Source organism: Pipistrellus hanaki (assembly GCF_964339955.1).
Source record: "Pipistrellus hanaki genome assembly, chromosome: 15".
Lineage (NCBI taxonomy): Eukaryota > Metazoa > Chordata > Mammalia > Chiroptera > Vespertilionidae > Pipistrellus > Pipistrellus hanaki.
The window spans coordinates 47,934,831-47,957,510 of NC_140517.1; the positions used below are offsets into that span (position 1 = coordinate 47,934,831).

Here is a 22,680-nt window from a genome sequence, read left to right on the forward strand (position 1 = left end):
AATTTATTTAAAAATAAAAAGAATTAGAAACATTGATGAGAGAGAAACATCAATCTACTGCCTCCTGCACAACCCCCACTGGGGATATGCCCACAACCAAGGTAAATGCTGGTGGGGGGGCGGAGCCTTTGGGGGTAAGCGGACAAGCAAGGGGGGCAGTTGGCAAGCAATCGGTCAGTAGGGGTCAGTTGGAGTGATCAGGACAGTGTGGCCTGGCAGTTTGGAGTGAGCAGCAGGAGCAGATGGGGTAAGCAGGTAACACTGGGGCAGTTGTGGGTGATCAGGCTGGCAGCGAGTATTTGGGGGAAATCAGGAGGGCAGGCAGGTAGGCAGGTGAATGGCCGGAGCCAGCAGTCCCAGATTGTGAGAGGAATGTCCAACTGCCTGCTTAGGCCCAATCCCTGTAAACCGGCAGTAGGACATCCTTCCATGGGTCCCCTATTGGAGAGGGTGCAGACTGGACTGTTTCTCAGAGACGGCTCTTTTCTCGAATCTGACAGGTTTGTCGCGACCTTGGAGAACGTTGCCCTGTATTTCTCCAAGGAGGAAATGAGCTCCTTGTTGAGAGTCAGAAACAGCTGTACCTGAATGTGATGCTGGAGAACTTTGAACTTCTATAGATCCTCCCTTCCCCCAACTGGTAGACGGAGATTGATGTAACCCGCATACGTGCCTGGACATCCCTGAGACATCGAATCACCAATCAGGGCGTGCCGAGTACTCTGGGTCCACCCTCCCTCATTTGCCAGGCTTTTTCTAAGCTCCAGGAAGTAGCTATGGAAGATTTCACCTTCACCATCACCTTCTGATCTTGCGGACTCTCAATTTTTTTAATATCACCAAAAGCCTGGAATGATAAATCCTCCCTTCCCCCAACTGGTAACCTGCATCTGGACTGGGATTTCTCCGAGAAAATGAACCACCAAACAGGGTGTGCTGAGTGTCCTGGACCCCACCCCATCCCATTCCTCACCTCAAAAGGCATGTTCACCTCTGCACCAGAGTGTCCTTACTGGGTCTGGACACTTCCATCTAAAGGTTACTAGGTCCAGAGAGTCCCTAAATGCTATTTAGACATGTGGGATGATGTTTCATAGGAGAAACAATTATTACACTAGAAAAGAATGTAAGAAAGACATTAGTTGTGCCAAAACCAGTTGGCTCAGTGGATGGAGTGTTGGACTGCAGACTGAAGGGTTCCGGGTTCAATTCTGGTCAATGACATGTACCTGGCTTGTGAGCACATTCCTGGTGGGGGCTGTGCAGGAGGTAACTGATGGATGTTTCTCTCTCTTCAGTGTTTCTGACTATATCCCTCTCCCTCTCTGTAAAAAAAAAAAAAAAAAAATCAAATATCTTAAAAAAAAAAAAAAGACAAGGAGCGGGGATGGCCAGGGGAATTTATTAGCATCAAAGATCTTTGCAGGCCGAAACTGGTTTGGCTCAGTGGATAGAGCATTGGCTTGCGGACTGAAAGGTCCCGGGTTCGATTCCGGTCAAGGACATGTACCTTGGTTGCAGGCACATCCCCAGTGGGGGGTGTGCAGGAGGCAGCTGATTGATGATTCTCTCTCATCGAAGTTTCTAGCTCTCTATCCCTCTCCCTTCCTCTCTGTAAAAAATCAATAAAATATATATATATTTTTAAAAAGATCTTTGCAGGATGTATACAAGTTTGCTTTTGAATGAATTGATGCTTCGAAGGTGCTTCAGAAAAATGGACAGTAATCCCCAATTGTGACACAACCGAACTCTTGGGAGAAAAACAGCAGCCCCCTTGCACCTGGACCAGCCCAGCCCAGCCAGCCACTGGACCACAGAGGACAACACCGTGGGGATTCCTAACTAAACTTGTGCCCGCAGCTGCTCAGAATTTGTGTGAGTAATTAAAAGCTGCATGATTGGCAACTGTATATGTTTCATGTGGTGTAGTTCCTCCGGTAGGTAATTGAATTAATTTTTGTAAGTTTAAACTTAAAAATTAAACCCTATGGTCTTTTTGGTCCTAAGACTGCACTCAGTCCTGCTGATGAAGAGCAGTCTCTCCATCAGCAACTACTTGACTGTCCCAATTCCTGCGAGATTAAGAACGCCTGAGATCCTTTACTGGTATCTACTTGGGACAAGGATATATACCTAGAAGTGAACCACTGGATCAAATGCAGTTCCATATTAAATGTCTTGCAAAAACACCAAACTGATTTCTATAATGGCTGTACCGGTTTTCAGTCCCACATCCTCCCCAGCACTTGTCCTTTGTTGATTTGTTGATGGCAGCCATTCTGACAGGGGTGAGGTGATACCTAATTATTGCTTTCACTGGCATCTCTCTGGTGATGAGTCACTTTGAGCATTTTTTCACATGTCTCTTGGCCATCTTATCCACACTGCACAGGGCTGACACTTTGGATGGCTCTTATAGATGAGAGTCTGTTTTAGTGACATTAACATTGTATAATGGTTACAATGGAGGCAGGTTAGATGGAGTTAGAGACTTGAATAACCTCCCCCAGCTACATTTGGCTTCAGGGAGACACATACCTAATGTCCTGAGTGAAGAAACAATGCCTGCATTCAGGAAGAGCAGGTCCTGAAGAAAGATATGCAAAACCTGCCAGGCAGGTGCAGGAGAAAAGAACTTGCCTCAGAAACACCTCCCCTGAAGGCACTGGAGGGCCTGGGAATACTTGGTGTGTCCTTGGGCCATTTGCCCTCAAAACCAATCCTGGAGTCAGCTCCAAGGAAATGCAGAATTCCGGACTTGTTGCCTGGGAACTACATTACCCAGAAGGCCTTGTATAGAATGCCACCAGGCTGAGCCAATGGAAGCTAAGAAAAGGCAGCTTCCTTTGTCCACGTCAGGGGGCGGGACTAGTCTCGGCAGGTTTTGTCTTCTGTCAGGTATAATCACTGGGTCCCTTGGAGAAGGCAGGAGAGTGGTGTCTTTGCCTCACAGCCCAAGGGGGGCGCCTCCGGGCGCTCACGGCTCACACTTGGGCTTGAAGCTCCCAGTCGCTCCGGGGACCGCGCCAGGCCTCGGACAGGCCCCGCCATTCCCTGGGCACCGCGGCCCACAGAGCGCGATGGCGGCGCCCGCGCTGAGGGGCTTCGCTGAGGTGAGTTCCTGTCGCCCAGGCCCCCCGCCTCACCCCGCACCCCGCAGCCCGGTGCGGGCCTGTCCCTCCTGCAGCTCCGTCCGCGGGGAGGACCGTGAGGAAGGCGGAGGGGAGGGAGGAGCGCGGTGGCTTCTGAGGACACAGCCAGTGCGGGGCGGAGAGGACAGGGGTGCCCGGCCTCTGAGGTTCCCCTGAGGGTGTGGCTGTGAGGATCGGCGGGCAGATCAGAGGCTGCAGGGAGGACTCACAGCCTCATGGGGGCTTTCCCGGCTGTGGGGTCCCTCAGGGGCCTGGGGTGGTCCTGGACCCGCTGGAAGACAGGCTTCTCCACATGCCATGTGCCAAGTTCCTGGGGGAGTCCAGCGAGACCCAGTGGCATTGGAGCAGGAAGGGGGCAGAGCTGAGGGAGTGAACCTGGGTCTGAAGATGGGAAGGGGATAAGCATTACCCAGTGTGTGCACATCTGGAGGAAGTGTGAGCTGATGGTCCCCGTGGACTTAAATGTGAAGCATAAACCCACGCTTGGCTTTGTCTGGGAGGCATGATCAAGGAGGCTGAAGTGGAATTGCTTGGCAGGAAGGCTGGGGCCCTGCAGGCATCGCCCAGACCTTAAATGGCATTGCTTTCTACCGTCCCCTCCCCCAATATTTCCCACCCAGCCCAGCTGCTCTGCTGAGGGCAATCCCAGTGAGTAATGGGACTGTGATGGGAGAGCAGCCTGCACTGGCATTAGGGCCTGGTGTCCACACTAACCTGGTGCCCTGGAGGAGGTTGAGGGGGAAAAGGTGTGTAAGGAGAAGGAGTGGAGGTTCTCATAAAGGTAGCTCGGGTGTCAATTTTCTCCATTCTGACAGGTTGGTGTGACCTTTGAGGACATTGCCCTGTACTTCTCCCGGGAGGAATGGAGCCTCCTTGATGAGGGTCAGAGACAGCTGTACCTGAATGTGATGCTGGAGAACTTTGAACTTGTATCCTCGCTGGGTAAGACCCTCACTGTCACCAGGGACTGGACTTGGCTTTGCAATTTTTCAGGCCTCATCTCCCAGGGTGTGCTCTGTCCTCTCATGTAGACTGTGGTTCTGCTTGATTTTCCAGTTTCCTGGGTAGTTGTTGTCCTGGGGAGGGTGGGTCTGTTTCCTCTGCTCCCTTCTATTCCTGAAGTCCCAATTCTCCCCGCTGGACTACATTCATAGGGAAGGACTTGTGGTTGGTAGTGTTGCAGCAAGCCTGAGGGATTTCATCTTGTTTAGTGAGGAAAGCATTTTTATGTATATTATATATATTTTGCTTTTGTACATATTTTTGTAACTATTATCTCTATATCTTTATCCTGTTTGTTAACTATGTATTTTGTTTGAAGACTCTTTGGAATAACTTGTATATTTTATTATTGTGTGTGTGTGTGTGTGTGTGTGTGTATATATATATATATATATATATATATATATATATATATTATTGATTTCCTACAGAGAGAAAGGGAGAGAGACAGAGCATTAGAAACATAGATGAGAGAAAAATATTGATCAGCTGCCTCCTGCATACGCCTTACTGGGTATGTGTCCACAACCAAGGTACATGCCTTGACTGGAATCAAACCTGGGATCCTTGAGTCCATGGATACAGCTGTCTCTGACCCTCTATCCACTGAGTCAAACCAGTCAGGGCTATATTTAATATATTAATTGCTTATGACACACAAGAACACATATTGTTGCATGTGCTTAATTGCATTTTGCAGATATCACTCCGTCACACTCACTTTTCTACAAAGTTCATGTTTTTGTGATCCCTGCGTTCAGCAGGTCTAGTGCCACCATTTTTCTAGGAAGCTGTGATCTTTGTTACAAGTGCTTAGCAATTAAATAGTGTTAATGAAGTTATATCGAGTTTGCTTTTGAGGCAGGGTCATTGCATTGTTATTATCTGCAGTAGAGTATGAACATACCTCTATTCCCTGGGAACTCCCAACTATTTGTGTGAATTTCTGTCTATATCACAATATTCTATTTATTGTGTTGATCAGAACCTAATCCATAGTATCTCCAAGCTATTCCTTCATAGGATTTTGGAATGTTTTCTCCAGTCCTTTAGATTGCCTTTCATTTCGTTTTGTTTATTGCTGTGTTTTGTGAAGAAGCTTTTTATTTGTTTCAATCTGGACTGTTGGTTTTTTCTATTTTTAAAAAATATATTTTACTGTTTTTTTACAGAGAGGAAGAGAGAGGGATACAGTTAGAAACATCCCATGAGATTGAAACATTGATCAGCTACCTCCTGCACATCCCTTACTGGGGATATGTCTGCAATCTAGGTACATGCCTTTGACTGGAATTGAACCTGGGACCCTTCAGTCCACAGGCTGATGCCTGTTCACTGAGCCAACCCAGTTAGGGATTTTTTTTTCTATTTTGTCTGGTAGTTGGTGTCACACCCAAAAACTCCTGGCCAAAACAAATCTCCAAAACTTTTTCTCTCGTTTGTCCTGAGGAGGATTAAGTTCTAGAGCTAATATTTAATTGTGTCATGCAGGTTGAGTTACATTTTATCATCCGAATCCAGGATTGTTGTGTTTAAATGTGAGTATTGATTTTCAGCAACAGCATTCATTGAAGAAACTATTTTTTCTTCCTTCTGTGTCTAGTAGCTTTGTCAGAGATTACTTGAAAGTATGTGCCTGGGTTTATTTCTGTGTTTTTGTTCTTTTCTGTTGATGGATGTGTCTGTGTTTACCCAGCAACACAATGTTTCTTGCTTTCTCTCTGTAGTAAATAGAAGTCAGGAAGTTTATGCCACCAGCTTTGTTTTCATTCAAGATTGCTTTTGCTGTTCGAGTTTTTAAAATATATTTTATTTATTGATTTTTTTTTACAGAGAGGAAAGGAAAGGGATAGAGAGTTAGAAACATCGATGAGAGAGAATCATCAATCAGCTGCCTCCTGCACACCTCCTACTGGGGATGTGCCCGCAACCCAGGTACATGCCCTTGACCAGAATCGAACCCGGGACTCTTTAGTCCACAGGCCAACGCTCTATCCACTGAGCCAAACCGGTTTCGGCCTGTTCGAGTTTTTTAATTCCATACATATGGAGATTCTCTTTTCATTTTCTTTGTAAAATACCATAGGAATTATCCTCAGGATTGTGTTTAATCGATAAATTGCGTTGTGTACTATAGATATTTTCAACATATTTCTTTTTAAAAAATTCTTTATTGTTTAAAGTATTACATATTATATTACATATTTCTCCTTTTCCCCCTATTGACCAAACATGACTGATATCATGTGATATTTATATTTCTCTGGCTGGCTTATTTAGCTTAGTAAAATGCTCCCCGATCCATCCATGCTATTGAAAATAGTAATAAGTCCTTCGTTTTTATAGCAGCATAGTATTTCATTGTGTAGATATACCACAGTTTTTTAATCCTCTCATCTGCTGATGGGCACTTAGGTTGTTTCCAAATCTTAGCTATTGTAAATTGTGCTGCTATGAACATAGGGGTGCATATGTCCTTTCTGATTGGTGTTTCTGATTTTTTTGGGATATTTTCCTAGAAGTGGGATTACTGGATCATAGGAGTTCCCTTTTTAATTTTTTAAGGGAACTTTATACTATTTTTTACAGTGGCTGAACCTGTCTGCATTCCCACCTGCTATGCACAAGGTTATTTTTCTCCCCACATCCTCGCTAGCACTTGTTTGTTGATTTGTTGATGATATCCATTCTGACAGATGTGAGATGGTACCAAATTGTCATTTGATTTGCATCTCTCAGTTGATTAGTGACTTTGAGCATATTTTCATATGTCTATTGGCCTTCTGTATGTCCTCTTGCAAAAAGTGTCTATTTAAATCCTTTGACCATGTATTGATTGCATTGTTTATCTTTTTATTAAGATGTCTGAGTTCCCTGTAAATTTTGGAGAGTAAACCCTTATCAGATATAGAATTGCAAATATGTTCTCCAGTGCGATAGGCTTTCGTTGATGGTTTCTTTGCCTATGCAGAAGCTTTTTATATTGATGTATGTGCCATTTGTTTATTTTTTCCTTAGTTTGCATTGCTCTAGATGCTGCCTGGGTAAAGACATTGCTAATTGTTTTTCTCTTGCTGCTTGTAAGATTCTCTCTTTGTCTTTTGCCCTTGGCTTTTTAATTATGATGTGTCTTGGTGTGGTCCTCTTTGGATTCCTCTTGTTTGGGGTTCTGCGGGCTTCCTGGACTTGTAAGTCTATTTCTTTCACCAGGTAGGGAAAGTTTTCTGTCATTATTTCTTTCAATAGGTCTTGAATATCCTGCTCTCTCTCTTCTTCTGGCATGATAGTATGCTTAAAGCTGTCCCAGAGGCTCCTTACACTATCCTCACACTTTTGGTTTTTTCTTTGTTTCTGCCTCTCTGTTTGGGTGTTTTTTGTTTCCTCATATTCAAGATCTTTGGTTTGACTCTTGGGGTACATTGATCTACAGTTGATTTTTTTGTATATTCTTTTTTTCAGACAGTGTACACTTAATTTCTGATTGGTCCTTTTTCATTTTTTTTTTAATTAATTTATTTTTTTTGGTATTCTCATTAAGGTCCTTGAAGGTCTCTTCACGTTTCTCAACGGTTTTTTAGAAGATTCTTGAGTAACCTTATAAATGTGATTCTGAACCTGAAACCCACATACCTGACCCATAATGGGAAATGTGCCCATGAGCTTCCAGTGTACAGGCACTCTCAGTAGTGATTGACACAGGTCAGGGCAATTTATTTATTCTTTCCATTATTTATTTATTTAAAAATATATAAAAATTTTAAATATATTTCATTAATTTTTTACAGAGAGGAAGGGAGAGGGATAGAGAGCTAGAAACATCAATGAGAGAGAAAAATCGACCAGCTGCCTCTTACACATCCCCTACCTGGGATGTGCCCGCCACCAATGTACATGCCCTTGACCAGAATCAAATCTGGGACCTTTCAGTCTGCAGACCAACTCTCTATCCACTGAGCCAAACCGGTTTCGGCTCTTATCTATTATTTATGATTGGTCTCAGATAGAGTGGGCAGGAGTTGGAGAGAGATACAGAGAGAGAGAGAGAAAAAAAAAAGAGAGAGAGAGAGAAGAAGAAGAGAGAGAGGGAGACAGGGAGGAAGGGAGAAACACCAATGTGAGAGAGAAACATCAATCAGTTGCTTTCTTCACACAGGCTAACTGGAAATGGAACCCACATTCTGTTATGTGCCTTGACTAGGTAATGAAGCCTCAACCCTTTGGTACACGGGATGATGCTCCCACCAACTGTGTCCAAGGCATTTATAGTTTCTAAAGACAAAAATTTCCAGTAATTTTGGAAGAATAGTCTACTATGGTCAATGATAACAGAAGCACAATGGCTGCTGGACATAACTCTGATCCTTGTTTTTGACTGCAGGTATCTTCAGATATGTTTGCTTACCCAGTCGTTCCAGTCATCTTTTCTGTATAATTCTCCTTTATTTTTGTCTGTAATCCTGTTTCTCTTCATGGTACTCTTATTCCCATTTCCTATGGCGTTTTTATTTATGGTTAGCTGTCTGCTTCCACTGGGATGGGGGAGGTGCTCATAAATCTGATCCTGCCATCTTCTAATGTCACTCCATAGGTTTTGCCTGTGATCTCATTTGTCCTTTTCTGTTCTACCACAGTGTTGACCATCCATCTTTTCTGTTTTTCTTTGAAGATTTGCATCATTTATCCCATGTAATGGCTTAAATGGGATTTAAGGGAAAGAATCATTTGTGCATCACAGAAGAATCACAACTTTATGAATTGCACTGTGGACCTACAGGCAGTCTTGCCTTTGTGAAGGGTCATTAGGGAGAGGAATTCATGGCTGGCCTTTGTTGCATTCATAGCTAGAAACCCAGTGTTTTGTTTTGTTTTACAGTTGCCCATTTCTCACCAGTTATTCTTTTTTATGCTTATTGTTGATACTTTGCCAACTTCTCAGTTCTTTTTTATTTTTAATTTATTTTATTGATTTTTTACACAGAGGAAGAGAGAGGGATAGAGTTAGAAACATCGATGAGAGAGAATCATCAATCAGTTGCCTCTTGCACACCCCCTACTGGGGATATGCCCGCAACCCAGGTACATGCCCTTGACCAGAATCGAACCTAGGACCTTTCAGTCCGCAGGCCAATGCTCTATCCACTGAGCCAAACCGGTTTCGGCATCTTCTCAGTTCTAATAGTGATCATTTCTACTCAGTTTTCCATCCCACAGATAACCTTAACCTCTGTGGACTTTGTACTTCTGCCTCTTTCACAAGTATCTCTTTACTACACCGCAATGTTCATACATACCTGCACCATCTTGGAGTGCACTCGTATTATTATATTGTCGTTGAACTTCATGTGCTCTAATACAGTTACTTCTTATCACTTTGAACAACTTTACATTATTCTACACAGACTCACATGGTGAGCATGTAAGTTCCTAAAGGAAGCCTTTTGTGCAGGAACAATATGAGTAGTCTTCCTCTTTCTTTGTGTCCACCCTGTGCTTCCGTTCCTCTCTTGGTGAGCTTTTCATCATCGACTGACCTTTGGTGACACATAATGTATAACATCCATTTCTCAGAGTTTACTTCACATGTCTTGAAAATCTTTGCATGGAATCAGGCCTACTCAGGACAGATAAACATTTGTGGTGAAGATATCTTTTTTTATAAGGTCAATATGTTCTTCACCAATGTTTCCTTTTGTTCAGGTTGTTTTTGTGGAGCAGAGACGGTGGAGGCACTGATGGAAGAGAAGGTTTCTGTAATAGTGTCACAGGCAACGAATCCCAAGGTAGCCTTGTCTTCCCAGAAGAGCCATCCCTGTGAGAGTTGTGGGCCGGTCTGGGAAACACTTTCCACTTGATGGAGGAACAGGGAACCCAACACAGACAGATACTGTTGAGGTGTGGGACATGTACAAAATGGTTTTATTTCAGTCCAAAATTTCACCAGCAACATGAGAAGGAGACTTTCATGAGAAATGTAAAAAGAAACTCACTTGCAAACAGCTGCAGTCTCTATATGTCCCAGAATCATTTCACATGTGGGGAGGTTGAGCAGGATCTCCTTACCAGGTCAGGACATCTCTACCTAAAGGCTACTCAGACCAGGGACAGTCCTAAAGTTATTTCAAAATGTGAGATGACGTTTCAAAGGCAAAGAAATTGTTACACCAGAAAAGCATGTAAGAAAGACATTAGTTGCCTCCATACATTTATTCAGGAAAAGGATATCCATCTTGGAAGTCAATGTTTTCTGTACTCTGGGTGCGGAAAATACTTTACCAAATTTTCTAGCTTGCATTTTCAACAGCGACAGGACACTGGAGAAAGGCCATATCAGTGCAGGGAATATGGGAAATCTTTTTGCAGTAGTAACAGCCTAGATGATCACCAAGCTTTGCACACTGGAAAAAGCCCTTATGAGCACAGTGAATGTGGAAAAGCTTTTACCAGTAGCTGTGCCCTCTATTATGATCAGAGAGTTCACGCAGGAGAAAGGCCTGATGAGTACAATGAATGTGGTAAATCATTACCTGATAACAGTAAGCTTCATTGTCATGAGAAGAGTTACACTGGAGGGAAGCCTTATAAATGTAGTGAGTGTGGGAAAGATTACAGCAATAGCACTAAACTTTGTGGTCATCAGAGAGTGGACAATGGAGAAAGGCCTTATCACTTCAGTGACTGTGGGAAATACTTTACCACTAAGACCAACTTCCATAGTGTTCAGAAAGTCCATACAGGAGAAAATCCTTATAAATGCAGTGAATGTGGAAAGTCCTTTACAAGGAGCACTGGTCTCCAATATCATCAGAGAGTTCACACAGGAGAAAAGCCTTATCAGTGCAGTGAATGTGGGAAAACTTTTACAGGTACAAGTGGTCTCCAATATCATCAGAGAGTTCACACTGGAGAAAAGCCTTATCAATGCAGTGAATGTGGGAAATCCTTTATCACTAAGACCCACCTTCATAGACATCAGAGAGTTCATAAAGGAGAAAAGGCTTATAAATGCAGTGATTGTGGGAAATCTTTTACCACATTCACTGACCTATGTCATCATCAGAGAGTTCACACTGGAGAAAGGCCTTATCAATGCAGTGAATGTGGGAAAGCTTACACCAGTAGCACTAAACTTTTTCGTCATCAGAGAGTGCATACTGGAGAGAGGCTTTATCACTGCAGTGAATGTGGGAAATCTTTCATTACTACCACTAAACTTTGTCATCATCAGAGAGTTCATACGGGAGAAAAGCCTTATACATGCAGTGAATGCGGGAAATCTTTTACCACTAACACCAATCTTCGTAGTCATCAGAGAATTCATACAGGAGAAAAGCCTTATAAATGCAGTGACTGTGAAACATGTTTTACCTGGAACAGTGATCTTCGTCGCCATCAGAGAGTTCATACAGGAGAAAATCCTTATAAATGCAGTGAATGTGGGAAATCTTTTACAAGTAGCACTCGTCTCAAATATCATCGGAGAATTCACACAGGAGAAAAGCCTTATCGATGCAATGAATGTGGAAAATCTTTTACCTGTAGCACTAACCTTCATACTCATCAGAGAGTTCACACGGCAGAAAAGCCTTATAAATGCAGTGAATGTGGGAAGTCTTTTACCTGGAGCGCTAACCTTCGTAGTCATCAGAGAGTTCACATTGGAGAACCGCCTTATAAATGCAGTGAATGTAGGAAATCTTTTACAAGTAGCAACAGTCTTCAGGATCATCAGAGATTTCACACTGGAGAAAGCCATTATGAGTGCAATTAATGTGAGATATCTTGCAGTCTAATTTGTAAATTACCTCTGCACAAGAGTCTGGATGTGAAAAGGTTCTTAGATGTATAGTAAATGTATTTTGTTATTTAGGATTTAACAATTGTATAAGATAATCAGTGAAGTCTCATTAGTGTGAATTATATCTCATACATTTAGTCACCTACATTATGTAATGTCCCCACAACTATTTTTGCTGTTCTGTTTGTTTTAATTTTGGAACACTGTGTATCTACATTGCACTTTTTAATTTACAGAGACATCCTGCCAGGTCTATGTCACTGCACGCTGAAAGACAGAGAGTTAGAAACATCAATGAGAAATATTGATCAGCTGCCTCCTGCACACCCCCTATTGGGGATGTGTCCACAACCAAGGTACATACCCTTGACGGGAATCGAACCTGGGCCTTTCAGTCTGCAGGCTGATGCTCTATCCACTGAGAGAAAGTGGTTTCAGCTATCAAATTTCTTTGTGGAGTGGCATTCATCTCCTAACATCAACATCTCTTATGATGCTTTGTGGTTCATAGTGTCAGGTGTAATGTCTTACCTTTCGTTTTTTTGAGCTTTGTTTTATTTTGTTTTCTTTTTCTTTTTGCTTTAGTCCCAGCACCATTTATTGAAGAAACTGTCTTGACTTCACTGTATGTTATTGCTTCCATTGTCAAATATTAATTGAGTTTAGTGTTTTGGGTTGATTTCTGGGTTCTCTATTCTATTTCATTGGTCTATATCAGAGGTTCCCAAACTTGTTTGTGCTGTAGACCCCTTGCCATGTTTTTCGGTTTTGGGTAGACCCCCTACTTACCTGATATTGATTTTTTTGTAAATTTCTAACTGTAGTGAAGTTTAGTGTTAAAATTTAATAAAAAATAATGTACCTACTTTTCTCCGGCATTCTCAAACAAAATAACACTGATTCACTATAATTTGTATGATAAACTACCAGTTTATATTTTTTTAAATATTTTCTCAGCACTTTCCTATTCAAGATTCAGGAAACGAATGAACGTATTTTTCTCACATTCATATTTATAGAGTGACGAATTGAACAAGTCGGTGCAAGTTCGCGAAGCTTTGAGACAAAAATTGGCAAGAATGTTTACTGCGCGTATGCTTGTAACAAGATGATACTGGTATATCATTATGTGCAGGTTTTTATCCTACAACTTACACAATTTTATAAACATATATAATAAATTTTTTACTTCATAGGTACTTTTATAAATAATTTATATGTTTTTATATTATAAGTAAATAGGTACTATCAGTGTATGTTGAGATCCACTATCGTGGACCCCCATTTTCATTTCATGGACCCCAAAATTTTTTTTTCGCTGACGTAGACCCCTTGCAGGTTGTCATAGACCCCTGGGGGTCGATATAGACCACTTTGGGAATCACTGGTCTATATGTCTGTTCTTGTGCCAGTACCAGGCAGTTTTGAGAACAGTGGCTTTGTAATACAGCTTGATATCTGGTATTGAGATTCCACCTACTTTGATCCTCTTTCTCAGGATTGCTGCAGCTATTTTGGTTTGTTTTTTAATTCCACATGAATTTTTGTGGAGTTAGTTGTAGGTCGGTGAAATATGCTGTTGGTATTTTAGTGGGGAGTTCATTGAATCTATAGATTACTTTGGGTAGTATGGACATTTTAATGATGTTGATTCTACCAATCTATGAACACAGTATGATCTTCCATCTGTTTACGTTTACCTCTATCTCTTTTTCAGTGTGCTGTAGTTCTGAGTACAGGTCTTTTACCTCCTTAGTTAAGTTCATTCCTAGATATCTTAATTTTTTTGGTGTAATGGTAAATGGGATTTTTTTTTTTTTATCTCTCTGTAAATTCACTATTGGTGTATAGATATGCCATTAATTTTAAGTCTACTAATTTTTTTATGGAGTCTTTAGGGTTTTCTAAGTACAATATCATGTCATCTGTGAATAAGGACAGTTTTACTTCTTTTTTAATTTGGATGCCTTTTATTTCTTCTTGTCTTTTTGCAATGGCTAATACTTCCAATACTATGTTGAACAGGAGTGGTGTAAGTGGGCATCCCTGTCTTATTCCTGTTCTTAGGGAAAATGGTTTTAGTCTTTGTCCATTGAGTATGTTGTTGGCTGTGGGTTTGTAATATATGGCTTTTATTATTTTGATGTGTCATCCTTTAATTCCCACCTTGCTGAGAACTTTTTTTATATATATGTAATTTTATTGATTTTTTACAGAGCAAGGGAGAAGGATAGAGAGCTAGAAACATTGATGAGAGAGAAACATTGATCAGCTGCCACCTACACACCCGCCACTGGGGATATGCCTGCAAGCAAGGTATGTGCCCTTGACCAGAATCAAACCTGGGACCTTTCAGTCTGCAGGCCGATGCTCTATCCACTGAGCCAAACCGGTTTTGACTTGCTGAGAGTTTTTATAAAAAATGAGTGATGGAGTTTGTCAAATGCTTTTTCTGCATCAATTGATATGACTATGTGGGGTTTTTTTTTGTTTTTTGTTTTTTTTTTAAATTTTTTATTGATTTTTTACAGAGAGGAAGGGAGAGAGATAGAGAGCCAGAAACGTTGATGAGAGAGAAACATCAACCAGCCGCCTCCTGCACACCTCCCACCAGGGATGTGCCCGCAACCAATGTACATGCCCTTGACTGGAATTGAACCTGGGACCCCCAAATCCGCAGACCGACGCTCTACCACTGAGCCAAACCGGTTTCGGCCAGGGAGTTCCATTTTTGAGGAAACTCCATACTGTTCTCCACAGTGGCTGCACCAGTCTTCATTCCCACCAGCAGCACACGAGGGTTCCTTTTTCTCCACATCCTCACCAGCACTTGTTTGTCGGTTTGATGATGAAAGCCATTCTGACATGTGTGGCTTTTATTTGCATCTCTCACATGATTAGTAGCTTTGAGCATATTTTCATATGTCTCTGGGCCTTCTGTATGTCCTCTTTCTAAAAGTGTCTATTTAGGTCCTTTTCCCTTTTTTTTTTTTTTTTTTTTGGATTGTTTATCTTCCTTTTGTGAAGTTGTATGAGTTTACTGTAAATATTAGAGATTAAATCCTTATAGGAAATATCATTGGCAAATATGTTCTCCCATCCACTGTGCTTTCTTGTTGTTTTGTTGATGGTTTCTTTTGCTGTGCAGAAGCTTTTTATTTTGATGTAGTCCCATTTGTTTATTTTCTCCGTAGTCTCCATTGCCTTAGGAGCTGTGTCTATAAAGAATTGACCATACTAGTTTACAACTCTTCACACCCATAAGAAACTTTCAGCCAGCTTTCCAGAGGCTCTGCCTGATGGTGGTTCTGTTTTTTAGTGGTAATTTTGATGTGGTTGTGGGAGGCACCAAGTATAGGCTTTTGCCCGAACCACCACCTTGGATCTCCTCTCTGATAACTTTTCTAAATTTAATTACTTATTCTTCTTTTATCTTAACCTGAATAGTGAGAATGTTTTTTCCATTGATTTTTTTCTTCTTAGAGACAGAGAGTCAGAGAGAGAAAAAGGAAGAGAGAGAGAGAAGAAGAAACATCAATTGGTTGCCTCCCACATGTGCCCCTCCACTAAGAGGGGGATTGAACTTGAAACCCAGGTACCTGCTCTTTACTGGAAATCTGACCCATGACCTTCCAGTATACAGGTAAGCACTCAGCACTGAGCGACACGGGCCAGGGCTATTCATTTATTCTTTCAATTATTTCTTTATTGATTTTGTAAATATATTTTATTGATTTTAGAGAGCAAGAGGAGTTAGCGATAGAAACATGAATAATGAGAGTCACCCCCCACTGGATATTGGGCCAGAAATCTGTGCATGCCCTCTGACCAGGAATGGAATGGTGATCTATTAGGTCATGGATCGATACTCAATCACTGAACCATACTGGGAAGCCTATATTTATTGATTTTAGAGATAGGAAAGGAGACAGAGAAAGAGGGAAACATTGATCTGCTGTTCTCCCCATCTAAGCATTTATTGGCTGTCCCCTACATGTGCCTTGTTGGGGAATCAAACCCACAACCGTGGTGCATCAGGACAACACACTCAACAAGTGAGCTACCTGGGCAGGGCTCTGAAATTTTTTATTTCAGAAGCTCATATGGGATCTTGACAAATTTCTCTATGGAAGGTCATGTGGCCTCCTAACTTCAACATCTCTTCTGATGCTTTGTGGTTCATAGTGTCAGGTGTAATGTCTTACCTTCCATTTCTTTTTTCATTTCTTTGAGGCTTGTTTTTGTTTATTTATTTGTTCTTGTTTTTTTATTTAGTCTAGTTCAAGATTTACCCATTTTTGTATTTCTTAGCAAAGTACCTGGTAGTATCTTTTCTTTTGTCTTGTTTCCCATTTATTGATGCTTTTCCAAATATTTCTTTCTTTCTTTTTTTTTTTTTTGCAATCTTCAGATTTATTTTCTTGTTTTGTTTCTAGATTCCTGATATGGCAGGTTAGGTTTTGTGAGATTATTTTTCATAATATAGGCTTTTATCCCTATAAAATTTTCTCTTAAAATTACATTTTCTTGCCCTAACCGGTTGGGCTCAGTGGATAGAGCGTCGGCCTGTGGACTCAAGGGTCCCAGGTTCGATTCCGGTCAAGGGCATTTACCTTGGTTGTGGGCAGATACCTAGCGGGGAGTGTGCAGGAGGCAGCTGATGGATGTTTCTCTCTCATCAATGTTTCTCACTTTCTACCTCTCTCCCTTCCTCTGTATAAAAAAATCAATAAAATATATTTTTTTTAAATTACATTTTCTGAATTTTGTTCATGATTTTTGGTAGGTTGTCTTTTTATTTATTTTGTCTCTAGACTTTTTTCAGTTCTGTTTTGTTTGGCTACCTTGAAATTTTTATTTATTCATTTAATATTGGTTTCACATAGAGAAATATCACTTGAGGGAGATACATCAATCGTCTGCCTTCTGCACACAAATTAACTGGAAATGGAACCCACAAACTGATATGTGCCTTGAGTGGAAATTAAATCCTCGACCCTTTGGTACACAGGATGATGCTCAAATCAACTGAGCCATACTGGCCAAGGCATGTCTTAAAGACAAAAATTTCCATTATTTTTTAAAGAACAAGCCACTAGGGTCAATGATAGCAAAAGTACAATGGCTGCTGGAGGTAACTCTCACCCTTGTTTTTGCAGTAACTCAAATGGGATTTAAGGGGAAGAATCATTTGTGCATCACAGAAGAAACACGCTTTATGATTGACACAGTGGACCCATAGACGGTCTTGCCTTGGTGAAGGGTTATTAGGGAGAGGAATTCATGGCTGGCCTTTTTTTGCATTCATAGCTAGAAACCCAGTGTTTTCTTACAGTGGCCCAGTCCTCACCCAGTTATGCCTGGTTGTGCTTATTGTTTTTACTTTGGCAACTACACAAGTTGAATAGTGATAATTTCTACTCGGAATCCCAGTCCACTGATAACCTTAACCTCTCTGGAGTTTGCACCTCTGCCTCTTTCACAGGTCTCTCTTTACTGCACTCCAACATTGATCGATGCCTGCAACGTCTTACAGTGCACATATGTTATTATATTGACGTTGAACATCATATTCTCTAATACAATTAATTTTTATGGCTTTGAACAGCTTAATTTGTTTTGTTTTTGTTTTTTAATATATTTTATTGATTTTTTTTACAGAGAGGAAGGGAAAGTGTTATAAACACCAATGAGAGAGAAACATCGACCAGCTGCCTCCTGCACACCTCCTATTGGGAATGTGCCCACAACCAAGGTACATGCCCTTGACTGGAATCGAACTTTTTCATCTTTTTTTTTTTTAAATATATTTTATTGATTTTTCACAGAGAGGAGGAGAGAGGGATAGAGAGGTAGAAACATCAATGAGAGAGAATCATCGATTAGCTGCCTCTTGCACACCCCCTACTGGGGATGTGCCCGCAACCACGGTACATGCCCTTGACCGGAATCGAACCCGGGACCTTTCAGTCCGCAGGCCGACGTTCTATCCACTGAGCCAAACCGGTTCCGGCGAACTTTGGATCTTTTAATATGCAGGCCAACGCTCTATCCATTGAGCCAAACCGATTAGGGCTTGAACAGCTTTAAAGTATTCTACACAGACTCACATGGTCAGCATATAAGGTCCTCAAGGAAGTCGTTTGAGACGGAACAATGGGTAGAGCCTTTCTCTCTTCTCTGTATTCCATCCTGGGCTTCTGTCCCTCCATGGGTGAGAATTTCCTCATCTACTGACTTTTGGGGCCATGTTATGTATAACAGCAATTTCCTCAGAGTCTAACTCACTCATCTTGAAAATCTTTGCATGGAATCATGTCTAATCAAGACAGATAAACATTTGTGATAAAGATACTCTGTTTTCATGAGGTCAACATGTATGTCACCAGCGTTTCCTTTTGTTCAGGTTGCTGCTGTGGAGCAGAGAATGTGGAGGAAGCAACAGAACAGAAGGTTTCTGTAAGAGTGTCACAGGCCAGGAATCCCAAGTTAGCCTTGTCTTCCCAGAAGAGCCACCCCTGTGGGAGATGTGGAATCGTCTTGGGAAACATTTTTCATATGATAGAGCTTCAGGGAGCACAACATGGACAGATACTATTGAGATGCGGGGCATGTGCAAAACGGTTTTACTTCCATGTAAAATTTCACCAGCAGCCCGTGAGAGAGAATACTTCCATTAGAGGTGTGGATAGGATCTCACTTGCAAACAGCTGCAATTTCAATGTGCCCCAAAATAATTTCTCCTGCAGGGAGGTTCAGCAGGGTGTTCTTACTGGGTCAGGCCATCTCTACCTAAAGGCTACTCAGACCAGGGACAGTCCAAATGCTATTCCAGTGTGTGTGATGACGTTTCAAAGGGGAAAAAATGATTTCACCATGAAAGAATGTAAGAAAGACATTAGTTACACCCACACATTTATTCAGGAAAAGGGTGTCCATGCAGGAAGTCGGTGTTTTGCGTCCTCTGAATGTGGAAAATATTTTACCAAATTTTCTTGCTTTCATGATCAACAGCGAGGCCACACTGGAGAAAGGCCTGATCAGTGCAATGAATATGAGAAAGCTTTTAGCAGTAGTAATAGCCAAGGTGATCATGAATCTTTGCCCACTGGAGAAAGGCCTTATGAATGCAGTGAATGTGGGAAATCTTTTAAAACTATCTCTCACCTTCATAAACATCAGAGAGTTCATACAGGAGAAAAGCCTTATCAATGCAGTGAATGTGGGAAATTTTTTACCACTAACAACCATCTTCGTATTCATGAGAGAGTTCACACTGGAGAAAAGCCTTACACATGCAGTGAATGCGGGAAATCTTTTACCACTAACACCAACCTTCGCATTCATCAGAGAGTTCACTCTGGAGAAAAGCCTTACAAGTGCAGCGAATGCGTGAAATCTTTTACCTGGAGCACTGCCCTTCGTCGTCATCAAAGAATTCACACCGGAGAAAAGCCTTATGAATGCAGTGTATGCGGGAAAACTTTTACACAATCCAGTGGTCTTCAGTATCATCAGGGAGTTCACACTGGGGAAAAGCCTTATATATGCAGTGAATGTGGTAAATCTTTTCGCACTACGACGCACCTACGTACTCATCAGATAGTTCATACAGGAGAAAAGGCTTATAAATGTAGTGATTGTGGAAAATCTTTTACAAGGAGCAGTAGTCTTCAATGTCATCGGAGAGCTCACACTAGAAAAAGCCAGTATGACTGTAATCAATGTGAGGTTTCTCTCAGCCAAATTTGTAAATTTGCTCTGCACAAAAGAATCCAAAATGTGAAAAATTTCTTAGATGTGTAGGAAACGTATTTTCTTAGTTAGTACTTAACTATAGTATAAGAAAATATGTGAAGTCTCAGTCTGACTTATATCTGATACATTTAATTACCTACATGTTATAACATCTCAACTGTTTTTGTTGTTGTGTTCGTTAGTATTTATGTTGGAATCATATGTATCTATATTGCACTTTCTAACATAGATGTATTCCCAGGTGTATATCACTGTATATTTCTGTTGCTGAAGGCATTTCACGGGAATCACCTATAATGTCCCTGCCAATGGCATCAAACCCCATCCTCATGTGCCCAGGGAAGCTAACTCTGTTGTCTAATTTGTTGAAGAAAATTGGGAATACCTCAGTCCTTAGTTCTTCCTTGTTTCCCTGTCATGAGTTGCCACATAGGACTGATGACTGTTGACCCCAGTAAACATAATGTTGCACAGGGACTGCCATTGTCAGGGACATGCTTTCCCTAGATGCCTGTGATGAGTCTATTTTGTACCTCAGTCACCAATGGGAGAATTGCCAGTCTCAGGTCTCTTTCTTTGCAAAATAATGAAAGGTTTTTCCTCTGACTTCTTTAATGTTGGGTGTCCTATTGAGTCTATGGCTTAGTTTATAAGGAAATCCAGGCTCTCCAAGCATGATCTGGTGAAAAACTTATGGGCTCTCCAAAATTTTTGTCGTTTGGGACAGATTATGGTGTAGAAATTAGCAAAGCAGTTTTTGCCAAATTTACATTGTTTTCCATAATTTCCCAGGAAACACTGTGGACTCTAAGTCCTTATGTGAAGATGGATGCTTTGAGACACAGAGATCACTCCAAAGAGTCGCTGTGACAACCTCAAGTATATCTGAGAGCAGCGTGAATTTTTTTTCTTGTTTTCAGGGGATGCTAAGACATTTGAAGGGAACCTCCTACCCAGGTGTTGCAGAGGGCCGTGTGCCCTAATGCCTTCAATTCCATGGGTGATGGTCACTGGTTGGAAGACCATTACAGTGAGGAGAATCCCTTTCACTACAGAAACACTGATCTAATTGTTGTTGGACCAGACTGCAGCTCATTAGATGGAATGGTCTTCATCTAAACCTGCATGCAGAAATTTTTTTGATGTAAAAACTACAGGAGCGGTATTACCCAGATCTGAGGGACTGCAGGCATGTTTATCTTCTGTGGAGAGGTCATTGTCATTGATTGTAATCAAGAGGTTTTGTGGGTTCCTGTAGCTTCTCAGATGTTCCCATCTGAGCCATTGCTGCTCTGGCAGCAAAACAAAGATGAAGACAAGGGCCGAAACCGGTTTGGCTCAGTGGATAGAGTGTCGGTCTGTGAACTGAAAGGTCCCAGGTTTGATTCCAGTCAAGGGCATGTACATTGGTTGTGGGCACATCCCCAGTAGGGGGGGTGTGCAAGAGGCAGCTGGTTGATGTTTCTCTCTCATCGATGTTTCTAGCTCTCTATCTCTCTCCCTTCCTCTATGTAAAAAAACAATAAAATATATTAAAAAACAAAAAATTCAGTATCAGATAAATGAAGTTAGCTCCCCACGTTCACACCACAGACAAGTGTCAGCTTCAAGGAGCTGGATTTTAACTCTTGTTTTCTCCAGCGTCAGACACAGTCTCTACAGCTGATGAGCAGCCCTCACTGGAGCAGGTACAGGATGAGGACCAGGGTGGCTCAGCTGCAGCTCCTGTTTCCATGGTTACACTTATGCGTTTCCTCCTATTCCCTTTATATCTCAGAGCTCTGACCCTTGGCCTCCCCGTGTTCATTTCTCAGCTGCAGTGGTATCTCCAGGGGAACCTTCTTTCAGAGTGAGCTGCTGTTTGTCTGCCTCCCCTTTCATCCCAGCACAGTTTGACCCACAGGAGAACTCGATAATTAGGGTTTTGTCTCTGAAGAGCTGACACTTTGGATGTCATCAGTTTATGTCTGTTTTGTGACATAAACTTTATATAATGGATTCAATGGAGGTAGTTAGAGTCTTGAGCAATCTCCCCCAGCTACAAATAGCCTGAAGGCGAAACATGCTTTTTAAGAACATTATATATATATATTATTTTACAGAGAGGAAGGGAAAGGGATAGAGAGAAAGAAACATTTATGAGAGAGAAAGTTCAATCAGCTGCCTCCTGCGCATCCCCTACTGCAGATTTTCCTGCACCTTGACTGGAATCATACCTGGGACCCTTCAGTCCCCAGGCCTACGCTCTATCCACTGAGCCAAACCAGTCAGGGCAAGAGACATACTTAATGTCCTGAGTGAAGAAACAATGCCTTTCATTCAGGAAGAGCAGGTCCTGGAGTCAGATCTAAGGAAATGCAGAATTCCAGACTTGGAGCTTAAAAACTACATTACCCAGAAAGCCACGCATGGAATGCCACCAGACTGAGCCAATGGAAGCTCAGGAAAGGCAGTTTCCTTTGTCCCCTTCAGGGGGCGGGACTAGTCCTGTGGGTTCTGTCTTCTCTCAGGTCTGTCTCAGGCGGTCAGCAGCTCCCGTGGAGGAGGCAGGAGAGTGGTGTTTCGCCTCACAACCCATGGGGGAGCCTGCGGGGCACTCACGGCTCGCACTTGGGCTTGAAGCTCCCAGTCGCTCGCTCCGTGGACCGCGCCAGGCCTCGGACAGGCCCCGCCATTCCCTGGGCGCCGCTGCCCCCGCGGCTCCCGCCTCGCGCCGCCCACAGAGCGCGATGGCGGCGCCCGCGCTGAGAAGCTTCGCTGAGGTGAGTTCCTGTCCCCCAGGCCCCCCGCCTCCTCACCCCGCACCCCACAGCCCGGTGCGGGCCTGTCCCTCCTGCAGCTCCGTCCGCAGGGAGGACCGTGAGGAAGGCGGAGGGGAGGGAGGAGCGCGGTGGCTTCTGAGGACACAGCCAGTGCGGGGCGGAGAGGACAGGGGTGCCCGGCCTCTGAGGTTCCCCTGAGGGTGTGGCT

At 42.4% G+C, this 22,680-nt stretch overlaps 1 protein-coding gene across 5 annotated transcripts in view; it reads left to right on the forward strand.

Moving 5' to 3' along the window:
- LOC311633377 (zinc finger protein 547-like) overlaps window positions 1-21,643 on the forward strand; it is a gene marked incomplete at its 5' end in the record, with an annotated part of 33,102 nt that extends 11,459 nt beyond the window's left edge. Inside the window, 3 exons of one of the 5 annotated variants that reach the window (XM_084905994.1) lie at window positions 2,880-3,116; window positions 3,971-4,097; window positions 18,359-21,639. In XM_084905994.1, the coding sequence (XP_084762120.1) occupies window positions 3,084-3,116; window positions 3,971-4,097; window positions 18,359-19,758 (1,560 nt within the window). In that variant the 3' untranslated portion in view covers window positions 19,759-21,639. The other 4 variants (XM_084905993.1, XM_084905995.1, XR_014796969.1 and 1 more) reach the window with 4 other exon arrangements.
- Between the last annotated feature and the right edge of the window lie 1,037 nt (window positions 21,644-22,680).